This window comes from Lepisosteus platostomus, chromosome 7 (assembly GCF_059453375.1).
Source record: "Lepisosteus platostomus isolate fLepPlt1 chromosome 7, fLepPlt1.hap1, whole genome shotgun sequence".
Taxonomy (NCBI): Eukaryota; Metazoa; Chordata; class Actinopteri; order Semionotiformes; family Lepisosteidae; genus Lepisosteus; species Lepisosteus platostomus.
This window is the reverse complement of record NC_142617.1, coordinates 1,716,150-1,738,287: the sequence shown is the minus strand read 5'-3', so window position 1 is coordinate 1,738,287 and position 22,138 is coordinate 1,716,150. Positions and strand designations below refer to the sequence as shown.

Genomic DNA, 22,138 nt, shown 5'->3' with positions numbered 1-22,138 from the left:
AGGCCAAGCGCGAGGCAGCCTGTGCATAATCCACAGCAGAGCGAAACCTGGCGTGCACCCCGGAACATTCCCAGCTTTACATGAACTCACATGCGTTAAAAGCCTATTCCATCGCAGAGAGGGGATGCAAGGTCACAGTCCAGTTGCTAAATAAGCAGAGATGGGGGGGGGTCTCGATTCATTCCAGCACCGGAGTGGTGCAGTACACAGCACAGTGAACATGCAATTTTAACAAGGCAGTGGAACGAACCTTTCCTCCAATAATGAGCCCCGCTGAAAACTCATGGTTCTTCCCCACTTTGCGCAGGACCTCAAAGGTCTGGTAGGCCAGCTCTCTGGTGGGGGAGATGATGAGGGCGCCCAGCCCGTCCTCCGCTGTCCACTGCTGGCGGAACAAGCACTCCAGCACCTGCGGGACAGGAAAACATTCATCCCGCGCCAGCAAACCACAGCACGGGTTGGGAACTGAAGCAATGAAATGGTTCTTCCTCAAGGAGACATTTGAGGAATCTGGACATTTTTACTTGACAAAGCCGGGAAAGTCGTCTATATTGAACTAAGTAACAAGTAATAGGTTTATTCCATGCTGAAAAGAGAAGAGAGAAAATACAAGTTTTGGCTGTGAAGCCTTCTTCAGGTGTGAGCTGTCTTCTCTTTTCAGCATGGAATAAACGTATTACTTGTTCCTTTGCAGGCTACGCATTCTGAGCAGCTACCCACCTGAACTATATTGAACTAATCCAATTGAAATATCAGCGCAACACCTGCAGGGCCTGGATATGAGCTGATGTCTGGAAATCAATCCAGCCTCATAAGAGTCACAGAAAATCCTGGGCTAAAAAAAGTGTTCAGCACCTTAACACAGGTCTACAAGTACTGATAAGAAGTTAAGGAGCTGGCAGTGTGTTCACAGCACAGGGTTATCTGATCAGATGGACTTGTGCAGGTTTATATCTGACCACAATCTAATTTACCAACATAATCTACTCTTTGGTGCATTTATGATCCAGCATGGATGCTAGATATAATAGATATAATAAGTAAATGGGCTCTAAAACTCATTCTAAATAAAAAACAGTAGTCTTTACATATACTGTAGTTAACATACAAATATAATATTTAATAAATTCTTGTTTCTTAAGCTATTTATTTATCCACCACTAAACAGTTCATAGAGAATGACTGATGCAATGGGACCTGGCACAGTGCTCCCTGACTCCTGAGGGACTTTCACAATTTAAGCTGGTGTCAAGACTAATTCTGAACCTCGATTAGTTACTTAACACCCTCTGAATCATAATGTTCATTTCGGTGCATCTCCGACCGTGATGCCTGTATCGTCAGCAATGAGCCACTCACGGGGATGAGGAAGGCCAGAGTTTTGCCAGAGCCCGTCTTTGCTGCGCCCAGCACGTCTCTTCCTTGCAGCGCCAAGCCAATCGTTTGTCTCTGAATTTCCGTGGGCAGCCGATACTGAGCTTCTAACAGACCTGGAACACAAAGACAGAGCTGAACACCCGTGGGGCACGACTGCGCACTCAATAAATTACAGCCGCCCCTCAATTTAATTTGTTCCATGAAAACTGTTTGCAAGGTGTAGATCAAAAATGAATTCCCTCAAGATTATACGTAAATTCCTCCGACTGTTTCCATAATCCCAGAAAAATCACACAATAAATATCAAATTTAAATATAAATATGATTTAAATAAATATTTGCTTCATTATTATAAGGTCAGAAATAAACGTATCTATTCTTTTTTAACTCTTGGAGTATGCTGCCTTCTTGTGGCCATTGCTCAAGAGATCCAATAAAAATGATTAAGATCAGCGTATTTGGGAATAGAAATGACTGGCTGGACAAGCACACTGATTAAGGCTAGAAATGAAACGAGCATCAGTCCTTCACATTAAATAACCATATTCAAATGAACTAGAACACTTAAAATTTATTTTTTATTTATGAGCATCCACAGAAAAAATAAAGACATCATTACAACCAACAGCGTTAGACAAGTACTTCACACACAGAAAGGCTGAAAGGGCTAAATCTCTTTAATTTGGGATGAAAATGGAATTTCGATTCAGGTACTCAAATTCGATTAATAGAATCGACACGATTTAAGTGAAAGTATATTTAGGATTGAAAGACGACAGGAGTACGAAAAGAGCTTCAAGGTAGCAGAAACAAGTGATCTGCCTCCTTATAAACACTGTCTTCCTGTATTTATAAAGTCTGACCACTAAGGTGGTGCACACTCCACTAAGTACAGCAACTCTTCTTACTGTAAACCGGTGTGTTCCGTAACCTCCTGTAATAGTCTCTAATTAAATCACTATGACCTCTGAATACCTTTCACGGTCTTCTTTGACAGAGGGAAATCTGAAAATTTCACAGCCTCTTTGGGATTGATCTGGAACACACAAAAAAAATGCAAAAAGAATTGACGTGAAGGTAAAATGTTTGTAACAACACAATGAAGTGGGATTTGGGGGTCTGCTGAACAGCAGCTGAAAGCCGGCTGTGTGTACTGAACAGGGAACATACATTTTAAATATTATTTTGAATTCGAACGTGTTTCACGTGTCCGAAGCCTGCGAAAGGAATGTAACAAAGTTCCGAAACAAAACGTCGTCCTTTAGAAACATATTTAAGAATCGTAATAATTCTGGTGAGGCGGTGCTATGTGTGCATTACCTCTTCGTACTTTTTAACCAGTTTATTGATGTGCTCTCTCTCAGTCTGCCACTCCGGTTTCTTGGGTCTCTTATCCCGTTTAATGCGACTTTTCTTCCTGTCATATTTCTTCTTCCACCGCTCGAAGTTCTTCACGGGATCCTGCGTGTCCTTGTTTTTACCCCCCTTTGCCTTCACTTTGGGAGCAGCCGGTTGTTTCCCCTGAGTTTCCCCGGCCATGTCGTCGCTGTTTGCAGTGAAGCACAATCCAGCATGGGAGCCGCAGGATTCAGCGTGACTTCCCACCACAACACTGTCGGTCGCACAGAAGTGACGTCACACCCACACTTCCGTTTGCGCTTCCAGCAATGGGCTGTACTGTACAAAAAATAACTTTTATTAAGTGTATTAAGACCGTTAATACTTGTTGGTTTAATATAGTTCCATAGTTAATGAGAGATAGTAACGCCTTAGCTGTTATCTGTCTTTAATGTCAGAGAACACCATTTTGTAAAAGTGTAAATTCACCATTAATTGCTATTTTGTATGTGATATTCCTGGCACAAAATGTTATTCATATTAACTTTATTTAATATTGTGTTCAACTGTCTGCCTTCTTGGATTGTTCTTTTTTTAGTTTTTGTCTACTATGATGTCTTCGTTTGCTGTGAAAGTTTTTTTTACTATCCAGGGCCAAGATGATGTTCTCATGTCCAACAGAAGGTGGCGCCCTTTCGCCAAGGAAAATGAGCTGCACTTCTAAACGGATGTTGGTGGAAAGTACTGTAACTGAGCTTAGGTTAGCGCACAACATTTTTACTTTTTCCATATTATAAGATTATGTAACACTTTTATAATTTATCTTAAAGTTCAAATTCTTACTAGTATCTCTTATTGTCATGTTTGTTCCCGATCGATATCTCGTTGATATATAATGGCAATTCCAAACACAATCAGCATTCTCTTTGATTCGCACAATCTCATTTCACTCAAGGTTAATAACCGACAGTAAAGCTGATCTTTTAAAACGACCCCTTTGAAGTGCAGGGAACGTGCAGTCACTTTCTCTGACGTACAGATCCTGGCTGATAATCGGCAAATAGAAAAGGATATGGAGGCGGTACACCCATGTTTGCACATTGAATGCTCCGAAGCAGAAGTTAGGGAGAGAAATTATTTTTTAACTGACTGTACTTTGCAGGAGTTTACTCGGAAAACACTACAGCCCAGGGAGAAGTGTTAGTGTAAGTCCCGTGAGTCTGAGTCTCGACCGACCTCGCTGTTCTGCGAGGTGGAGTGCTTTGATTTAAAGATATTGATTTAATAAATATTAAATATCATCCAGGTGGATACTGCACATTGGTGGTGGTGGAGGTGAGTCTCCAGTACCTGTAAAGCGCTTTGAGTGGAGTGTCCAGAAAAGCGCTATATAAGTGTAAGCAATTACTAATTATAATTATTATATTGAAGTAAAATACCCCTTTGGAAAGCGAGAGTCACTTATCACAATGTCGACCATTGCTTTAAAAATATAAATGCCTCGGTTTATTTCGAATTTGATACCGAATTCTACGCGCTGTTAACTTCCAACGCATTTCCACTCACCTTGCGTGCTTTATTTTTTTTGTGTTTGTTTTATTAAGGTCTAAGAAGGGTAGGGACGTAATGGGTGACTTAAATATGAAGATGATGATGATGATGATGTTGATTAGAGCCGAAACCCAAGACTGGAAAGTCTTTCCGCATTTGCCTTAGAAATTAAAAAAAACAGAGACAACCGATCATGCATATACTAGAGCATGCCACGCATAGGACTTTTCTTCTTGCCTATAAATAATAAGCAGGAGCGCGATGGACCCGCGAGGGGACGGGGGGTTAACAGCGCCCCCCCCTCACCTAGCGGCGGCCGGCCGTCATTGCTGGCGCTGCTCCCGGACACGCCTGCGCTGAGGTGAGCCCCGGAGCGCCTGGGCGAGCGGCTCGGCAGACGCGCAGCGTTCCTGCTTGTGCAAGGAATGGGGTTCGCCCTCAATTTCAAACCACATTTTTTGGAGCCAGCTTTTTTTTTTTTTGTCTTTGTTGTTGTTGCTGCTGGCAGCCCGTCTGTGAGAAAATGCTCTGGAGCGTCAGGAGTTAACTGCGAAGGCGAGAACAAGACCAGCCAGGTATAATGACAGCAGCGGGCGGCAGTGTGGATGTCAGTTGCCTGAGCAAGGACGAGGTGCGCCAGATCCTGGGAGTGCTGGAGAGAGACGAGCGCCTGAAGGAGACCGACAAGCAGAGGATCAGGTCGGGCAGCAGTTTGTCTGTGTTTCTCGCAACCCTTCACTGCTAGCTTGAATGAGGCAAGAAAAAAGGCAAAACTGAAACCATTTTGTGTGCCACTGTATGGGATCGAGCGTTGCAACCATTCACAAACATGTTTTTAATAATAATAATTTGCACTAACTATAGTCAATTTCGATAGTGCAACAGCTGATTTTGAAACTTTTTTTACGATTCTTAAAACTTGATATACATTTTGACGCGCATGTCACGACGTCTGGTTTAAACAGGCGTTTTAAAGTTCTTCGCATGGTGTTTTGGAAAGTTTTCAAAAATGTGTTTTGAATCGACGTCTGTCGGGGTCCAGCTGTCGCGAAGCGACACCACGACAGCGCTTTCGGCTCTGCGACGCGCTGCCTCTTTATTGATGCGAGGGCTAAACTGTGCTCCTACGGTCCTCTCTCTGTGGTATACAGTGTGCTTAACATAGATTGTTTTTTTGGCTGACCTATAAAATAGGCTGATATAGGCCGAACTATTGGGGTCCTGAGCGGTACTAATTCCCAAGTTTAATGTTTAGCAATGTCCAGTTCTGTGTCACACACTTCCAGCACACCCACGCCCACTGTGGGCTTTTCTTACCTGTTTACAGACGGGTGGTGTGCTTTGGCACGGGTTCAGTCACCCACAGGAGCCCTGCAGTCCTTATCTGACACTTATCTCCCGACTCTCAGTGATGCCAGTATGATCACCGGCGCTCACGGAACGCAACACAAGATTTAACTTGCTTTAGCAGGACTTACTTTTTGTCGTTTTACAAAAATAAAAAAAACAATCAAGGGTATAAAGTTACCAGGGTTAAAATAGAAGTTTCCTGGATTCAGACTGTTTGTATGAGACCAATGGAAAGGCACAAACCAACCTTTTTAACCAAGGATGGCTTGATGCACCTTTTATTAAAACTGTGTGAATTTCGGACATTTTTGAATTGCTTTAGGTGGATTTACAACATCTAGTTTCAACAGTTTGAGATGTATGACTGACAAAACAACTGTTGTGTTTTTAATGTGGCGCTAATAGAATGCCACTGTTCTAAATTCCACTCTTGAGAAAAAGATTAATTTGCAAACAGTAGAATTGTTGAAGGAATTGTGAAAACCTTTCTACAGTATTTGTATTGGTAAAGTGCTGTATTGGTATATGGCAGTATTTTAATGTTGTTTAAAATGTGTAATAAAGTTCATTTCCAGTGTGCAGCACAGTAAAATCTAAGCTGCGCTCTAAAAGACAGAAGCCCAAAGGTGGGTAGATCCCTACAGTCCCTGTTGGCCTTTCTCCCTGAGTCGTGCCAGACAAGCGCAGTAGATTCACTGCCTGATTGCCTTTCCCATTCTGATCTTATGTTGTTAGTATCAATTTTGTTTTGTGCTGACAAGTACTGTATAAATGAATAAGACATCACCTGTTGATTATATCACTCTCTTTTGGATACAAGCTTTAACTGATCCCTGGAAACAGGTTCTAAGATTGCCATAATTAAAGTGATTTACTTTGTTCTCTGACATGAAAACATCTGGCACTAGATCAACATCAGAGTGAACGTGAAAACAGATAAACCGAAACACGAATCGACAAAAGGATTTAAAGCATTGCTTTACTGTATATAGCTGAACCTTTTCAAGTCATTTCTATGGCCATCGCCCCACGTTTCTTCTCCTTTTTCCACGTTTCTCCTCGTTTCTCCTGATTTTTGATTGGCAGGATGAAAGGCTGTTTGAAATAGGAGATAAAAGCAGAGTTCTTCAGGGAAGTTTGACTTGGCACAAATGACTGTCGGAGGGGTATTTTTAAGTTGATTTTGTGCAGATCTGCCTGTTGCATTTTGTCCCTGCCTGCTCCGGCTTCTGGAGAGTATATCCCCGAAGTAACCAGTTTGACACCCTCTGTAATTGCACCATGGGTGTAGTATCATGAGACAACCTCATGCGGGGGCACCTGGCAGTGATCAAAGGTCTTGACAGTCGCTTAGACCTGTGCTTTTATACCTTAGCAAAGATTGTGTTTCGCTGCTGGTATTGACCTACCTGTGTGGCTGTACATACATGTGTTTGTGTTTTTATTACAGTAGTCCTGCTTGCTGGAATTATCTTACAGTTTTGCTTTTTCATGCTGCCATGGGTCTTGCCAGGTGTATAAAAAAAATAAATTCTCAAATCTAAGAGATCTACAGCAGTTGTGATGTTGTGTGATTAGAGCTAACACGTGCGCTACAGTATGTCACAGACAGTTCTGTTAATTATTGCTTTGTGTTGTTTTTTTGCAGCCAACTCGAGCACACGAGGAGAGATCTGAGGTGGCTGAGAGGTGTGACTGGACAGTGGTTTGAGGAAATTAAGAAAGCTAAGTACAAGAATGAGTCCAACGTGAACAACCTGCTGCAGCAATCTCTCCGGGTTAAGGACAGGAAGAAGCTAAGAGCAGGTGAGTCTCCTCACAGCAGGGAGAGTGTACCAGCTCCTCTAGCAGCATGGATGGTCCTCAGGGCAGCCTTGGGTTTCTTAAAAGAAGAATCCGAATGCAAAGCCCACAGTGCCTGCTGCAGCTGTGTCAGGAGAAGCAAGACCAATCTCACAGGAGATGCGCAGCACCAGGTGAAGATGAGGCTTTGCAGTAAACTGACACTAGACTGAAAAATGGGTGTGGTGACTATTTTACTAAACATTTGGGACTGTTTTGTTGGGGGGGTTTTCAACGCAAATCCATGTTTTTCAAAACAGACAAAAAGCCGCAAAATACAAGAGGTATAAAAGAGAAACACGCCCAAAGAATGGAATTCAACCACTAAAAAAACCAGGGGGAAATTACACCAGACAAAGCCTCTGGCCAGGCTGTCAGTGCTTTAGCGCTAGCTAAGTGTAAAATGACAACATAACGCACATCTTTCCAATATTGAGAACAATGTCTGCAAGCCAGTGCAACTGGGGGTGTCTTGGGGCAATACCTGAATATACCCCCCCAGGCTCACAAGACAGGTCTTTTCACCACAGCTAAACCCCTTAGCAGAAGAGGGTTATGGTTGATCTGCAGGGACTATTAACCACATCTGGATGTGTTATTTTAAACAAAAGTATGGATATATCCAGCCTGGCCAAATTGGCAAGTGGTGGTATTAAGACAGCCTTGAATAATTATTTTTCAGAAATACTTGTTTGTCACACCCAGTTTCCACAGCATGATATACAACAGAACACAGAACATGCGGTTAAAGGATTATCCTGTGGTTTTCTCTCCTGGATATGCGCAGTTTTTGCTGTCTGTGGTTGAATGGCCTTTTGATATAATTAAGTATCGGATCATTTCATTTTAGAATTTCACTTTATTGGGGTTGCTCACAGGCCAGCGGTCGTAACGCTGACCAGCCACAGAAACAGTAACTACATAGAAGGACAACTTTACACGGAGGAAAGGCTAATGAATTATGCAACATGACACATACCCCAGGACCTGAAATATGTGAACAGTCTTCAAAAGCTTGTGTAAGAATATAATGTTCCCACGAGCCAACAGCAGGCAGAAATGTTCTCTGAGGAGTCACAGAGTGTTGTATTATAAGAATTCTCTCCTGATATTAAAATACATAGAAGATATATAAAGCTCTGTGTGTGTGTTCTTGGCAGTTCAATCATGAGAAGATAAACTGGCCATCTCTCTGGAAGGAGTGATGATAACCAGTATACATGGCCAAAACAATATCCATAAAAAGCTGTTTGCTTCAGTGTGAAAAGTCTGTTTTTGGTATTTATTGTGTTTGAGTGTGGAGCCTGTTGGTATAATCATACAAGACGTTTTGTGTCTTTTAATGCTGGCAGAACTACTGTGAGTGCTCTGTAGAAACTCAGAAAAGGCGGCTGTTTCCTCAGTCAGATACTCCAGCCATTAAGGTTTCTGTTTTTCCTCTAGTCATGACCTGTACGCAAAAAAACCTTGGATGGGATTTAATCCAAATTTTTCCTTTCAATAATAGTGAAGTGCTTTGTGAGTGTGTCTTTCTGGTGTCTCACTTTAACACAAGGACACCTAAGAGGAGTTTAAGTGAGAGAACCTCACCCACCACGATTTCTGCTGAGTTCATTCTGGAATGAGCATGTGATCCGAAGGCCTCAGTCAGTATTCCCTGTGCTCCTCAGGAACAAGGGCTTATCCAGGCTGGGGCAGGATGTTTGAGTACATCATTCAGGCGGGGGCAGTCCCAGAGCAACAAGGGTTTCTGTGAAATAAGTAAAATAAGAAAAATCATTGTTGTGGCTCCTTTCAGGGTCTATTGGTGTTTCTTCTAAAGATAAAAGATTTGAAATCTGAGAATACATGTAGAATATTGAGTTTGGTGGATCTGTCTACCTGCCTGAATGAATTACGTCAGAATTACCTGTTTTAATTAGCTTTCAGAGGCTGCCAAAAGAATGCAAGATCTTGCATTTTACAGAAACACCCTGATGGACTGTGTTTATCACAAATTTTGGAAAACTCAATATGTTGTTTATATGTGCTGCACTGGTAAAAGCCTTTTCCAGAAAAAAAAGGGGTAAAAAAGGTGTCATCGTATATTCATTCTTTTCAGACGGTAAGAAAAGCCCATTTAAAGCAGGTCTCCCGTGTGTTGCACTACCCTGCTACATTACCTTGAGTCAGACGATTGAAGACCATTAAACTTTTGTAATTAATTAAGAAAGAAGAAGCATTCCTGGGCAAATCAGGTTTATGGGTCACCAATAACCACATCAATGAAAGGAGAGAGACTTCCAGACCAACTCATGGAATTTTCAATGCAGTGAATTTCTGCAATAAGAATAAGATAAGATCACTTTATTGGCCTTATACAATTTCTTGCATTAGGAATGTGTCTTTTCGCAGACCCCAGCTTGCTCTCCATGAGACACACAGACGGGGAGAGAAGCTGGGGGTCAGAGCGCAGGATCAGCCATCTATACGGCGCCCCTGGAGCAGTTGGGGTGAAGGGCCTTGCTCAGATGCCCAAGAGAGTAGGATTCCTCTGCTGGCCGTGGGATTTGAACTGGCAACCTTCCAGCCACAGGCGCAGGTCCTGAGCCACAGAGCCACTGTGAAATGGATGAGAAATGAGAAATGGATAAAATAATTCCCCTCTGGTGGAATCTAAAATAATAGATCAATAATGGAGTAGATTTAAATTCTACTGGAGCAGGACATACAGACTTCTAATTTTCAGTAATAAACTTGATACCTGTTGAAATAGTGCAGCCCTGTGTTTTGATAGTTTCCTACATTCCTAAAAAGGCATTGTCCAGCGCTTCTAGAGCTAATCAGTTAATAACTGTCTATATATCCAGTTTTTTCAATGCAGAAGCATGTCAACCATAAACCTTCTATCTGCTCTCTGGTAGCAGATAGATAGAAACTCCCAGCCCAGTGCTTCACTACCCTTCACCCAAAGGAAAGACACAGGTTTGAATTAACCCAGGACACAGGACACAGGACACTGAAGTGACTTCAAATGTGGAATGGCAGATGAGGATGGCAATGGAAGCTGCTTCTGCAGTCCCGAAAGCACACAAATATCCCTTTTGGCACCATGAATGGGCTTCTTGGACTAGAAATAGGCATGGAAATGTGTTCTCAAAAGAGGTCTTGAAAATAAAAGATGGGTTTTTCTTTTTGACTTAAGATCCAGTCATTTTTATTGTTCCTGTCTTCCAGAGCTTAAAGTGGGGAAGACGAGAGCTGTGGGAGACTGCAGCGATGACATGACTGCAGGCGCCGTCTTGAATGGCAGCCCCTTCCAAAATCGATTAGCCTCTTTCTTCACCTTAAGGAAAAGGCACAGGTAAAGAGCCCAGTCATGGCCTTCAACGTATGATTTTGTGCTCATGCTCGTTAAAAAAATAAACCAGATGATTACCTGACATGATGCATCCAAGAAATCAGTGCTCAGACCAGCCATGCTGTTATCGTCCTCAAAGTGAATCATTAACTGGGAGGCCCTGTGGAGCTGCCCTTTGCCCTCTGAGTCTGCTGAATTGTTCCTGATTTGCAGGTGCTTTCTGCCTCTTGGGATGTACCAGTAGGGTGTGTTGCATCAGCTACCTTTTCCCTTTAGAAAGCAAGATAACTTGCCATGAGTGACAGTGGTTAGAGCCAGGTAAGACTATTCCCAGCTGTCCCTTGCCTAAGGTAGCACAGTCCCCAGGGAGGCTGCCATAGCGATCTTTGTGGTTTGTTGTTTCTATCAGGCCATTTCTGCTTCGTCATGCCTGAAGAATGATTACACAACAGGGGACTACAGCTGACAATAGAAGGGCAATTTCACACTCAGTGTAAGACCAACACCTTCCCTTTATTGGTTACTGCAATTACAGTTTAAACACATTACATTATCTCTTCGAAGAACAGCCTGACATGAGGATAAATCTGAAAAGAAAGCAGGGTAAAGCTAGAAAGCAGGCTGGGGAATTAGGTGTTTGGTGGATTCTGTCATAACCTTATTATATCTATTGAAAGGTTAATATTCCGGATAAGCATGGGATCTCATCTCCAGGGATGTTACAGTTGTTTCCATAATGTGAGATGTGTAGTACGGCTTGCTTTGTTTTGTTTTGCTCTTTAATCCTGGCAGATAATAACTCTTAGCCCTGCTTGTCATCGGAAGCCGTGGTGTGTAAAAATAGGAAGGACCCGTGTGTTGGAATGCTGCCCTGCTTGTAACGCTGGGGAGCCTGGGCGGTCTCTGCCGTTTGGGCTGATGGGCTGAGTGTGATGACGGGCTCAGCTTCCTTATTAAAGAGCCTTCAATAAATACACAAGACCTGTAACTAAAGTCAGGGATACCCAGAACATTAATGCTCTTTGACGCTGCTCGAATTAGAGGATGGGGGGCCTGGCTGGTCCTTGTGCTGTGTCAGTACTCAAGCACTGCAGGATGGATAAGGAAGGCAAACCGAAAGGTGTCCCTGCTTTACAGATTGCAAGACTGTCAGTGAAAAACTGTTTCTGGTCATTATTTTAAACATAGCATAGAGGCATAAGCATTAAGACAGTTGGAATTATTTTGTTAAATTTTCATTCCAGCCTCCACATTCGGATTTGCATTTCAGGTCTGTGTGGTTTTGTAAAATACAAAAATAAGGCGAGATGTGAGAATTCATTTTTTTAACTTGTAATTGTTCTTACAATGTTTTTTTCTTCTCGGTAGCACGTACCACGACGCAGTAAGGAAGCGACTGGGAGAGGAAGCAGAGGTGAGCACCTGGGGGCAGACTGGGAAGAATGTGAAGTGTTTGAGTTGGGCTGTTTAATCTTTTTTTTTTGCTGCCGTTAAAACAAATCAGGGCTGTGATTGATTTAGACAGACGCATAAACTACTTGTGAAACCCTTCAAACAGCCCGTGTGGGGGTGAGAGGGCAGACTTTGCCTCACAGCGGGGATGAAGTAACCCTGTTCTGGTTTTTGGCGGAGGGGCAGATGTTGTTTACCACACCCAGCTGTTTTGGTTTTGAGAAACACATCAGGGGGGATGAATCACTTTGTCTAATGTGGCAGTTGCTAGACAAGGAAGGCCTTTCAGTTAAACACAACTGTAGCTTTAACCCACAGTCAACCCAAACGGTTTATGTTTTACCCTTCTGCCAGTTTTGCACTCCTACGCAGATAACATGTTACTGCTCCCACATCAACAACAAAATGGTTGTGCCTCCAATCCCAAGTGAAACGAAAGTGTGACTGAATTCTTGCCCTTTTCACTCCCAGTATGGTTCCTGTAAGAGACAGCCAAGACAAGAACTGCGAGAATTCCCACATGAAGCAGCTTTACCTATAAGATCAAGTTTCATTTGAAAGTTAAGGACCACATCGCACATCAGCAGGGATGTGCTTGCTGTGAGTGTGTATATACATACACACACGTGTGTGCGCGCACACACACACTTACACAGAGGGCCTGTCAGGATAGCAGCGTAGCTCAAAAATTTGTACCAGAGCTCTTAATGCAATTAAATATTTTGTACATATTTCACGCACTAACATGGAGTGAAAAATCCAAAATTTATTTTAAAACGTTTTGCTAATTAGGATTTGGAGACAGATACCAATGACCCATGGCAAGGCAGGGCAGCAATCATTTCTGACTTCAGCTTTAATTGCAGAAGAAAGCAGAGGCTCAGAATGCTCAAGTTAAAAAAAATGAAGTTGATAAAGCGAAGGAATCCATGTTGTCCTCAGATTCCCACCTCAGGCGAAACTATTTTCAGAGCCAGCGTGAGGAGTGTTGGCAGACACAGAGCCCAGGTGCTTCTCTGCTGCTCCTCAGTTCTGCTGTCACTCGGGTCAGGCTGCGGATGGGGAGATTTGGGACGGGGGACAGCTGCGCACGCCCCTGCCGCTGTCCCCCGTGGGCAGGTGGCAGCACGGTGAGAGGAAATGACCGCGATTCCCTGTGTTTGCAGCCGGACCGGGCGGACACCGGAGCCTCGCACGATGAGCAGGACAAACAGGCCGCGGAAGGAGACTCTCCCCGCCAGACCAGCCGCCCGGACAGACAGCTGGAAGAGGAGGTCTTCACTGGTGAGTGGTGGCTCCGGTGCTGCTGTCGTTATCAAGCACCTGGGATCCAGAACCGGAGCGGTAGTTCAGCTGGGATTTCCAACGTGCACTTCTTCTCCCGGATTCGTTTGTGCAGATGAAGGGAGTCCTGGTGCGGCAGTGGAGAGGTGGCAGTCGTGTGAGAAAGCGTGCTCGCGGTGGCAGGGGGCCTGTGTGTTCAGCAGGACCATGTGCTGGCTCAGCCTGGCAGCTTTTCTCCATTTCCCCGTGTGGCCTTCTTAAAGCACCTTAGTCTGTCGAAAAATGAGTCATGACGCGTGACTGACGCACTGTTCTGTGCTGTCTTGGCACTGCACTTACTAAAAAAAGACATTTCCTACAGACAGAAAACTGTCACACTCTGCGCATAGGTACATTCATAAAGTTTTTTCAGCGTCGAGTGTTTCCCTTAGTATCATATTCGTTATAACAGGGCTCAGGTCTGGTACAGGATAATGCTTTTTCTTTAATACTGTTTGATCCTTTGGCTTGATCTCCAATGAAGAAGCCAAGGCTGTGATTATTTCCTCATTTTGTGCATTCAGATATTGAACATGCAGCCCTCAGTCCTCACTGTACACTGTGCCCATCTCCTCAAAGACTCAGCTCCCCTAAGTGACTATTGTTGTTATAGTAATTATCTACACTTCCTGGCACAATTCCTAGAAACAGACCACTGTACAGTACAAGACAGTACTATACTCTCCGGGTTACAAAACACTCAACTTGAGTAAAATCTCAGTAAATTACCAAACAGTCTGTTCAATTCCTGAATGTTTTTCTTTTTATTTTATTGCAGAATACAGTGTGTGTATACAATATACTGATATATTATTACATGTGGGCTATGCAGTGCATAGAAGAAAATAGGAACCTAGTTCAAGCAAAGTATGAAATGGTAAACGTGCACACAGCTCAAGAGTGGAATCAGACTGGTGTAAAATTCGACTAACGGAATGGCTGATGTGAACTTTTGTAGAAATCAAAGACTGTCTTGTATGGTAGCTACAGCAAGTCACTTGACATTCCAGGGGAGGAACCAGGAGAAGGAGAGTTTGAGAATGTTTTGTTCACTTTCCATTGTGACGAAGACTAATCCACATTTCTCACGCTGGGTGTGCCTGTATTGCATGTCCAAGAGAGACACAAGCCTCTACTCGACAGTAATCCTTTGTTTTCCTTTAAAGTCTTAGGTGACCTCGACAGCAGACTCACTGAACCGGATCAGGAAATTCTTGGGAACCCGGGTCCCGACTGGGCTGAATTAGAACAGAAGGAAGATCTCAAGCAAGAGGAAGCAGCTGGATTGGCGCTGCAGGACAGAGACGAGTCGACAGCGTGGCTGTTGCAGGAGGAGCAGAGCCAGCAGTCGACCAAGGAAACCGGTCATCCGTGTCTGACAGTAACAGCACAACATGGCACGGCGAAGGGACCAAGAGGCACAGCTGTCACTGACACTGAAGGGAAGGACAGAGTGACACAGGGTCCAGCAGCAGACCTGCAGACGCCGGTGGCTGAGGAACGCCAGGCCGATTCCGCAGGGAGCAGTGAACAGTGGCCTGTGATCGACTTGTCTGCGCTGAGGAGGTGCCAGTCACTGACTTCTCTGAGTTCGCAACGTCAAGAAAACGAGAACTTCGATTCGATGTCTGGATTTATCCCGTTAACCTGTCCAATCTCCTCCGTTATGGCTTCGGATACCATGAGACTGTTGGCAGGAGACGTGACTCGGCAGAAAAGAGATTTTGCGGATTCATACAAACTAGAATGCAGGGTGGGAGCAATGGAAAGAGACGCTTTCAAATGGAATCGCGCTGTCAGCGTGGACTGCGCTGCCCCACTTACTCGCAGGCATGCTATTTCTCAACCTCTTTTCACCCTGAAGAGACAAACGAAAACTGAAAGAGATGTATTTTGTGAAACCAACAACCGCCAAGGGAGAAACCTCTCTCCCCACTCTCCAGTTCTTGTAGTGTCCACTGGGAGCAGACATAGAGAAGGAGCCTGTTGGCTTGTGGGTAGTGACCCTCTGAGCAGTAAAACAGTCGAGAGCCCCGTTTTTGACTCCTTCTCAACTGTCAGGAAAATGGGATGTTTTCGAAATGCAGGAGACAGTAAAGTCAGTTCACCACAAGGAAAGCATCAGTCTGAGCGTCCTACACAAGACACTCTCAGCCACGGGGGGTTTTCAAAGACCAGTCTCTGTAAAGCACACCGCCCCGTGTATCAGGGGGAGCAGGTCACCGGCCCAGGGTTTCCTCTGAGGAGATATAATTCTGGACTCCTCAGGAGGACCAGCAGCGTTCCTTTTGATCCCAGCGAGCACTCTCTGCACTCTCCCCCCTGTACCACTCCCTTCACGAGCACCCCCAAAAACAGCCCTGGGGAGCAAGGCAGAGTAACCCAAGATTCCTACAAGGCACTGACCCTCAGCGCCGATGGGAAACCACCGCCTTCTCCCCTGAGATACAGCAGGGCCGGCCTGGGTGAGGACTACGGAGAGAATGTAGGATGTAGGAGGCAGTTCTCAAGAGCAGAGTCTCTGCTGTGTCTGTCAGGTGCTGGCTTGAGCCCCCCGCCGCTCGGTCGTGCCTCTGCGGACAGTGGGGCCCAGTGGGGCCCAGCGCATCACGCGCAAGAAGACGTGGGCTCTCAAGGCCTCGCTCGCCAGCCGTCCCCGGTCGAACGGGACACACAGCGGGATTCTATCCAGGAGAAATCTACCCGAAATCCCGTCAACAGTTTTCCCAGCCGAGACAGGAACGCGAGTGATGGCGAAACCAGCTCAGCGCCACAGCCAAGCCCCGCAGACACTTATTCTCTTCCTTCCCAAAGAAACAAGTACAAAAGCTCCCCAGGTCCAGGTCTATCCAGCAGCCCTGCCTCACCGTCCAGATCCCCCCAGAGTGAAGATGGATCAAATGCTTGTTTATCCCCACAGCATCACAGCCCCAGCTGTGGGTCCTTGTCCCCAGCAAGGCGTTCGTCTGACCAGGAGATGCAGTGCGACAGCCGCTCTTCCCCTGCCACCCCAGGGGGTGACAGCAGGGCCTTTCCTTACTGGAGGAGTGTTTCTCGGGGGCATCCCGGCTCACAATTTGTCTTTGATCTTTACGAAGGAACAACTGACGGCGGCTCGCCCAGAGGTGAGCTTCAGAGCCGCTGCCGAGATGTGGTTCCTGACCTTTCACCACAATCCCTCCTTCCTGTGCCCACCAGCAGGTACGGGAGCAGACTGAGCACTTCCTCCACAAGCAGCTCGGCTCGGGCCTCGCCCAGCAGCACCTCCGAGCAGCTGTCACCTCTTCCTGCCCATCACAGGAGGGCAAAGTCGTATGACTTGTACAGGGATGGCAGCGCCTCGCCGGAAACGGAAGATGACAGCCCACACGGCGATGCCCGCTGGCCCCTCGCGGATATGAGATCTGCGTCTGAGAGGATACACCGCATAGCGATGCAGTATAATTTGTCTCCCCCACCCCAGGCCGCAAAACAAAATGACAAGGAGAGTCGTGTCAAAAGGGATGGGTCTGGCACAAGGTGGGCCACTCTGCCCAAAGAATCTGCTCCATTCAAGTCAGATTTGCCGGGCCTGATTTCAGACAGTCCACCTGGGAAAACAACAGGTGTGGAGCGGTGCTCCCCCAGTTACAGAAAATATGCCTCGCTGCCCCTGACGACTGAAAGCATTCAAGTTCCTCCCAGACCTCCCACACATAACACGCTTACTGGAAATGACAGTTACATCCATGCTCATGTGGACAGCAGAGTCCTCGTGCCTGAGGGAAATGGGGAAGCCAATCCAATTAAAAACACAAATGGACGGAATGATGCAGGAGCTCCTCCCCTGATGAAGCCATGCGGTCTGACAGATGAAGGGCGTACTGTAGCTAAGCCCCTCTGGTCTGATCCCGCAGCTTCAGTAAGGACTCCGGAAAGCAGTCCATTGGAACAGCCTCTCAAGAAGCGCGTCCTGAACGGAAGCCTCTCGCCGACGGGGAGCAGACAAGACCAGAGAGGTCCACCCGATGTGGGAGGGGAGCCATCTTCCACTGTCGGAGCAAACGGCACTGCCCCGTTAGTCAAAGACAGAAAAGTTGAACAGGTCCTAAATCGCACAAAGATGACCTTCAGTGCCAGGTGGCGTGAGGAGGAGGTACTTACATCAAGGAAAAAGAGCAAGAAGATGGTGGAGGTCTCGTCGACAAGACCTGAAAGCCCCAGAGAAGTGGACCGGCATGAAGAGATAATCAGGGTGTATTTAAAGCCTTTGAACAATAATAACAAGCTGGTAAATGATAATTACCACCTGCAGTATTCAAGCGTCCAGCAGACACGTGGACTAAGAAAGGGCAGCGTACCCGAGGACATGCAGGCCAGTAGTTATGAAAACCTGAGCAGTCCAGAAAGCATAAAAGATATGAAGGTGAACAGAAACCACTGGCCTTCCAAGGATTATGGACCAGTCAAAAATCAATGCTTTTCTCCTACGGGTTACGGCACAATCCCCGGGAGGAGGTCATCTGCCAGCCCGAGGCTCAGCTGTGACAGAACTGACTTTCTCCTGGAAGATGTGGAAAACGCGAACGTGGTATTCGACAGCAGGTCTGCTCGGAAAGACAGCACCTCCCTACACGGAGGCGACTCGCATCGTGCTGCGGGGGAACATCCTGCAAACTCAAAAGGTCTGAAAAACCCACGCAGCCCCACCGAGCGTCTCTCAGCAGCAGAAGCACGGCCGAGGCCGGGCCGGTCCTACTCGGTGAGCAGCGTCCACGTCAGCCGGCCGTCTGGGTACGACCAGATATCCACAGCCGCAAAACTCACAAGCGAGAGAAGTCTGAATGCTTTCTCCCGAGCACGGTCCTATGCCTTCTCCTATGACCCGGACAAAAACACGGAGTGTGACAAGACGGGCAGGACTCTTCTTCGCACGAGAAGAGGGTACAAAGTCAAGCCCCCAGAGATTCCCATATACAGCGCAGAGCAGCAGGCTCAGTACCTGGGCCAGATTAAGAAATCCCTGACCGTGGGACGGATCTGGAAGCCGGGCTGCTTTGAGAACCCTACATCACTGAAGGATGAAGTCTCTCCCTCCTCCTCCTCCTCCTCCCCAAGATCAAGGCTGTGGAGCTCTTCCTCCGCCAGCAGCTTCACGTCCCAGGACAGCCCGTCTCCCCAGGGCCTGATGCCCCCCGGGAGCTACAGGAGCACCCCCTCTGCCTTCGAGGGGTCTGACTCTGACACCACCACCGACGATGAATACTACCTGGACGCGGACGAGCGGGACAGAGAATCAGAACTCTGAAGCCCCGGACCACATGGGGATTCTCGTTTTTTACAGACTTTCCCTTCTGTAAAGAGAGGGGTAAAATTGGCTTGTGGTTGTAGTAATTGTTCCAGCTTGTTTCTCTTTATGTTTACTCACTCTTTGATTTCTTATTTTCTGCCATTTAAACCACACTCCAGCTTTAGGCTGTTTTTTTTTCCAGTGTGATGTTATCGCCCAGAAAATCTCATTATGACGTCCCAGTGTTCGTTTTTAAGGGTGACAGCAGGTATTGTTTCAGTTACAGCTTGTATCTTTTAGCATCACTGCTGCCAATATTCTGTCTGGCTACGACAAAGAGAGCCAAAGATAATTCCATGCTAAGTCTTAGAGTAAAGGTTGCTGTAAATGCTTGTTCGAAGCTTGAAGTACACTTAGAAAATTGCACAATATAAAAAATACTTACTGCCAAAGAGTTTAGAGCACTTGACCATATTTCCAAATTCTACAGCAGATTTCTCCATTGAATTCCCTCAGTTGTAAGAGTAGAAACCAGTTTCACAGTTTAATCTAATTGTTTGCGTGATTACTTTGAAAACAAATATTTTTGACTAATTCATGTTCTTATTCACCAAAGCCAGTAAACCACCAGTGCGTTAAGATACGTAGCTGCTGTATAATTAGACATTTCAATCAAGGTGAACCATTTTTATAGTCAGACAGTTGTTTTCTTCTTGTACGATGCACAACAATTTAGAAAACGCCTTTGAAAATGAATCGTGCATCTTCTCAGAATAGCACTTCTACATGTGGATCTCAACAAAACAAAGGCACTTTAGTAGACTTTCGAATTATATATTATATATATTTGTATTTGACAGGCTTCTGTTATGGCAGACTGCACCAGCTGTATTTACCAGCAAATTAAAAATGATGATGTGTTTTTAGTTTAACCATCATGAAACTCCTTTGGTATTTGTTCTAAAATGCCTTGCGCTTGTATGGTACGTCTCATCCCAAAGGATCCCAGAGCACTTCACATGCAGCCCTTCAACTACCCCTGAAGTGCTGAAGCCCCCTATGAGAGAACAGTACAGCCGCCTCTGTGCCATTTAGGGAGGCCAGACTGTACAAGCCCAGAGTGGGCTCTATCCAGGACGCCAGGGTTAACACCCTGCGGATACAAACAGTGCCTTGGGAACTTAAATGACCAGAAGTGGTCCGGACATCTGTTTTAACATGCTGTCATTCAAAGGAGAAAACACCATACAGTAGTGACTCCTGTCGTCACCCTGGCTTGGAGGTGAGGGGGAAGAGCACCACCTACTGGTCCACCAACACCCCTTATAGCAGCAGCCTGCTCTTCCTTATAGCAGGGCGGGCGGTTATGGCCCTGGGGGCTCCTGTGTCTGCACATTTCCTGGGCCTTTTCAAAGCCGAAGCACATTAAGGACAAGGGGAAGTCGTTAAATTGGTGCAGCTGGGGCAGTCCAGACAGCCTTGGTGAGCTCAGGGTACAGGCTGCTGCTGCTGCTCCCCAGTCTAAATCACAGAGCTTGTGTTTCATTTTACATGCTCTGGTGAACAACAACCAGAAGGCACATGAAATGTGGGGGAGGGGGCGGGTGGGGTGAAAAAGCTTGTTACTATTCCTGCTTCTGGTACTAGGGTGGATTTTTCAAATTGTGTGCATACATAGTTATTTTGAAAAAAACTTTAAGGGTATACATTTCTTTAAAAATATTTTAAATGAAACGGTTCACAGCTGAATCTTTATATCACACTTTTGGTCTGTACAACTAAAATATCTGAATCTCATTTGAAATTGTGAACATTTACAAGATGTACAGAATTGCATATATATATTTAAGATGACAGCTAGCGGGTTATCATATTGAATGTGTCCATTATGTTGTACATGTATATTTTTAATAATGTCTTATTTAAATGTTTTGTGGACAACTGAATGTATTTGTTTTTTTTACTGTTTTAAGTAAGAATGTAAATATGTTAATGTAAAATAAAGTAATAGCCATAAATTACAGTTTAAGATTATTTTGATAAAGGGATAAGCTACAGAGAAATTGCATATATTTATATAAATAAACTGTTTAATTTCCTTGTCTGTTGAAATTAAAGGAATGATCTTAAATTGTTTATTTTGCTACAGTTTTATTTGTTTATTTGTTATATAGTGATGCTTTATTTTGGTTTGAAAAAAGTGTGCTTGACTGTTTCACGGGAGTGAGAAAATACTTTTTTTAAATAAGTAAAGTTTTAAAATGTGAGTTTAAGCTTTGTTGTCTGGATCCTTCTTCATTTTGGTGTTTCAAATATGATTCGCTGATCTGTAAAATTCTTTTGTGCAAAGGTTGTGAATGGTTTTGCAGCTTTGAAAATGTGGCTGTTAAGAAGAACTGGGGAAAATGCCCTCTAGTACAAGATGTTTTGTTTTAGTAATGCTGTGCATGAAACAGAAACCATTTGTATTTTATTTTATCAAAGGGAGCTTGTAACTTAATTTGTTTTTATGTTACATATAATGGCATGAATTAAGAGCAGGCAGTAGTTCCTAATGTAAATTACTGAATCACTTTTCTGGAGATGAGCCACTTATTAAAACAGCACTGTTTGAATAATAAATACCATTTAGGTTAGGGTTGTTTGAGTTCAGAACAAAATACCCAGCCATGTGACTGAAGCCAACACTCTGGCTTCTCTCAATAAAAAGTTGGATGAGAAGAATGACAAAATGGGCCTGCTATCATTTGTAATTGTTCTTATTTCCTGAACACTGCTAGTGGTGACCAAAGACTTTGTTCACGTAAAGAGTAGCTGTGGTTGTGATTTTTAAACGTACACAGGAGACAGAAATCCTAGCAGGCAGAATAAGCATCTGAATGTACTGTAGTTTCAATTTTATAGATCATCATGTAGATAAAAGTATACCCTTTATAGTAACTGATAACCATGGGTGTGAAAATGCACTGTGTTTAAGAGTTCTGCACTGCCCAGAATCTTTTTTAATTAACACTTGTTTACATTTGAGTGTGAGACTATTCATTTAACCTTTAAGAGCTCAGATAACAAATACCACCAGACCACGTCAAAACACGTTAAATATAGGCTATCTTTCAGTTCACTAAAGTTTTTATTTATAAGTTATACTTTGCAAAACAAAGTGTTTAAAATGTCAGAACATAAGGGCCATATTTAATTTTTGCAGGTAATTAAGGTCATTGGTAAATGAGGCAATAATGTCTCTGAGCAATAAATAAATAAATCAAGGAGAGTACCACCAACTACCAAAATGAAAA

General features: G+C 44.6%; 2 protein-coding genes across 4 annotated transcripts in view; one reads left to right on the top strand and one right to left on the bottom strand.

Moving 5' to 3' along the window:
• The window catches only part of ddx10 (DEAD (Asp-Glu-Ala-Asp) box polypeptide 10), a 105,634-nt gene extending 102,625 nt beyond the window's left edge, over positions 1-3,009 (bottom strand). For both annotated transcript variants that reach the window (XM_088638452.1, XM_088638453.1), the window contains exons 1-4: positions 2,698-3,009; positions 2,353-2,413; positions 1,360-1,490; positions 251-409 (exon numbers count right to left, since the gene is read on the bottom strand). In XM_088638452.1, the coding sequence (XP_088494578.1) occupies positions 251-409; positions 1,360-1,490; positions 2,353-2,413; positions 2,698-2,916 (570 nt within the window). In that variant the 5' untranslated portion in view covers positions 2,917-3,009. The remainder of the gene's footprint in view (positions 1-250; positions 410-1,359; positions 1,491-2,352; positions 2,414-2,697) is intronic.
• An 893-nt stretch (positions 3,010-3,902) lies between these two features.
• On the top strand, positions 3,903-21,574 carry LOC148657762 (uncharacterized). Of its 2 annotated transcripts, none has more exons than XM_088638450.1 (7): positions 3,903-3,920; positions 4,775-4,965; positions 7,265-7,422; positions 10,675-10,801; positions 12,167-12,212; positions 13,417-13,534; positions 14,740-21,574. In XM_088638450.1, exons 2-7 carry the CDS (start codon positions 4,847-4,849, stop codon positions 18,858-18,860), a joined length of 4,689 nt encoding a protein of 1,562 aa, XP_088494576.1. In that variant the 5' UTR covers positions 3,903-3,920; positions 4,775-4,846; the 3' UTR covers positions 18,861-21,574. The 2 variants fall into 2 exon arrangements, with proteins under 2 accessions (XP_088494576.1, XP_088494575.1); XM_088638449.1 differs by lacking the exon at positions 3,903-3,920 and adding an exon at positions 3,931-4,050.
• The last annotated feature ends 564 nt before the right edge of the window (positions 21,575-22,138 follow it).

Coding starts and splice junctions, on each gene's coding strand:
- LOC148657762 (XM_088638450.1), top strand. CDS start 4,847: ATGACAGCAGCGGGCGGCAGTGTGGATGTCAGTTGCCTGAGCAAGGAC. Junction 7,423..10,674: donor CAGGAAGAAGCTAAGAGCAG/GTGAGTCTCCTC, acceptor CCTGTCTTCCAG/AGCTTAAAGTGGGGAAGACG. Junction 10,802..12,166: donor ACCTTAAGGAAAAGGCACAG/GTAAAGAGCCCA, acceptor TCTTCTCGGTAG/CACGTACCACGACGCAGTAA.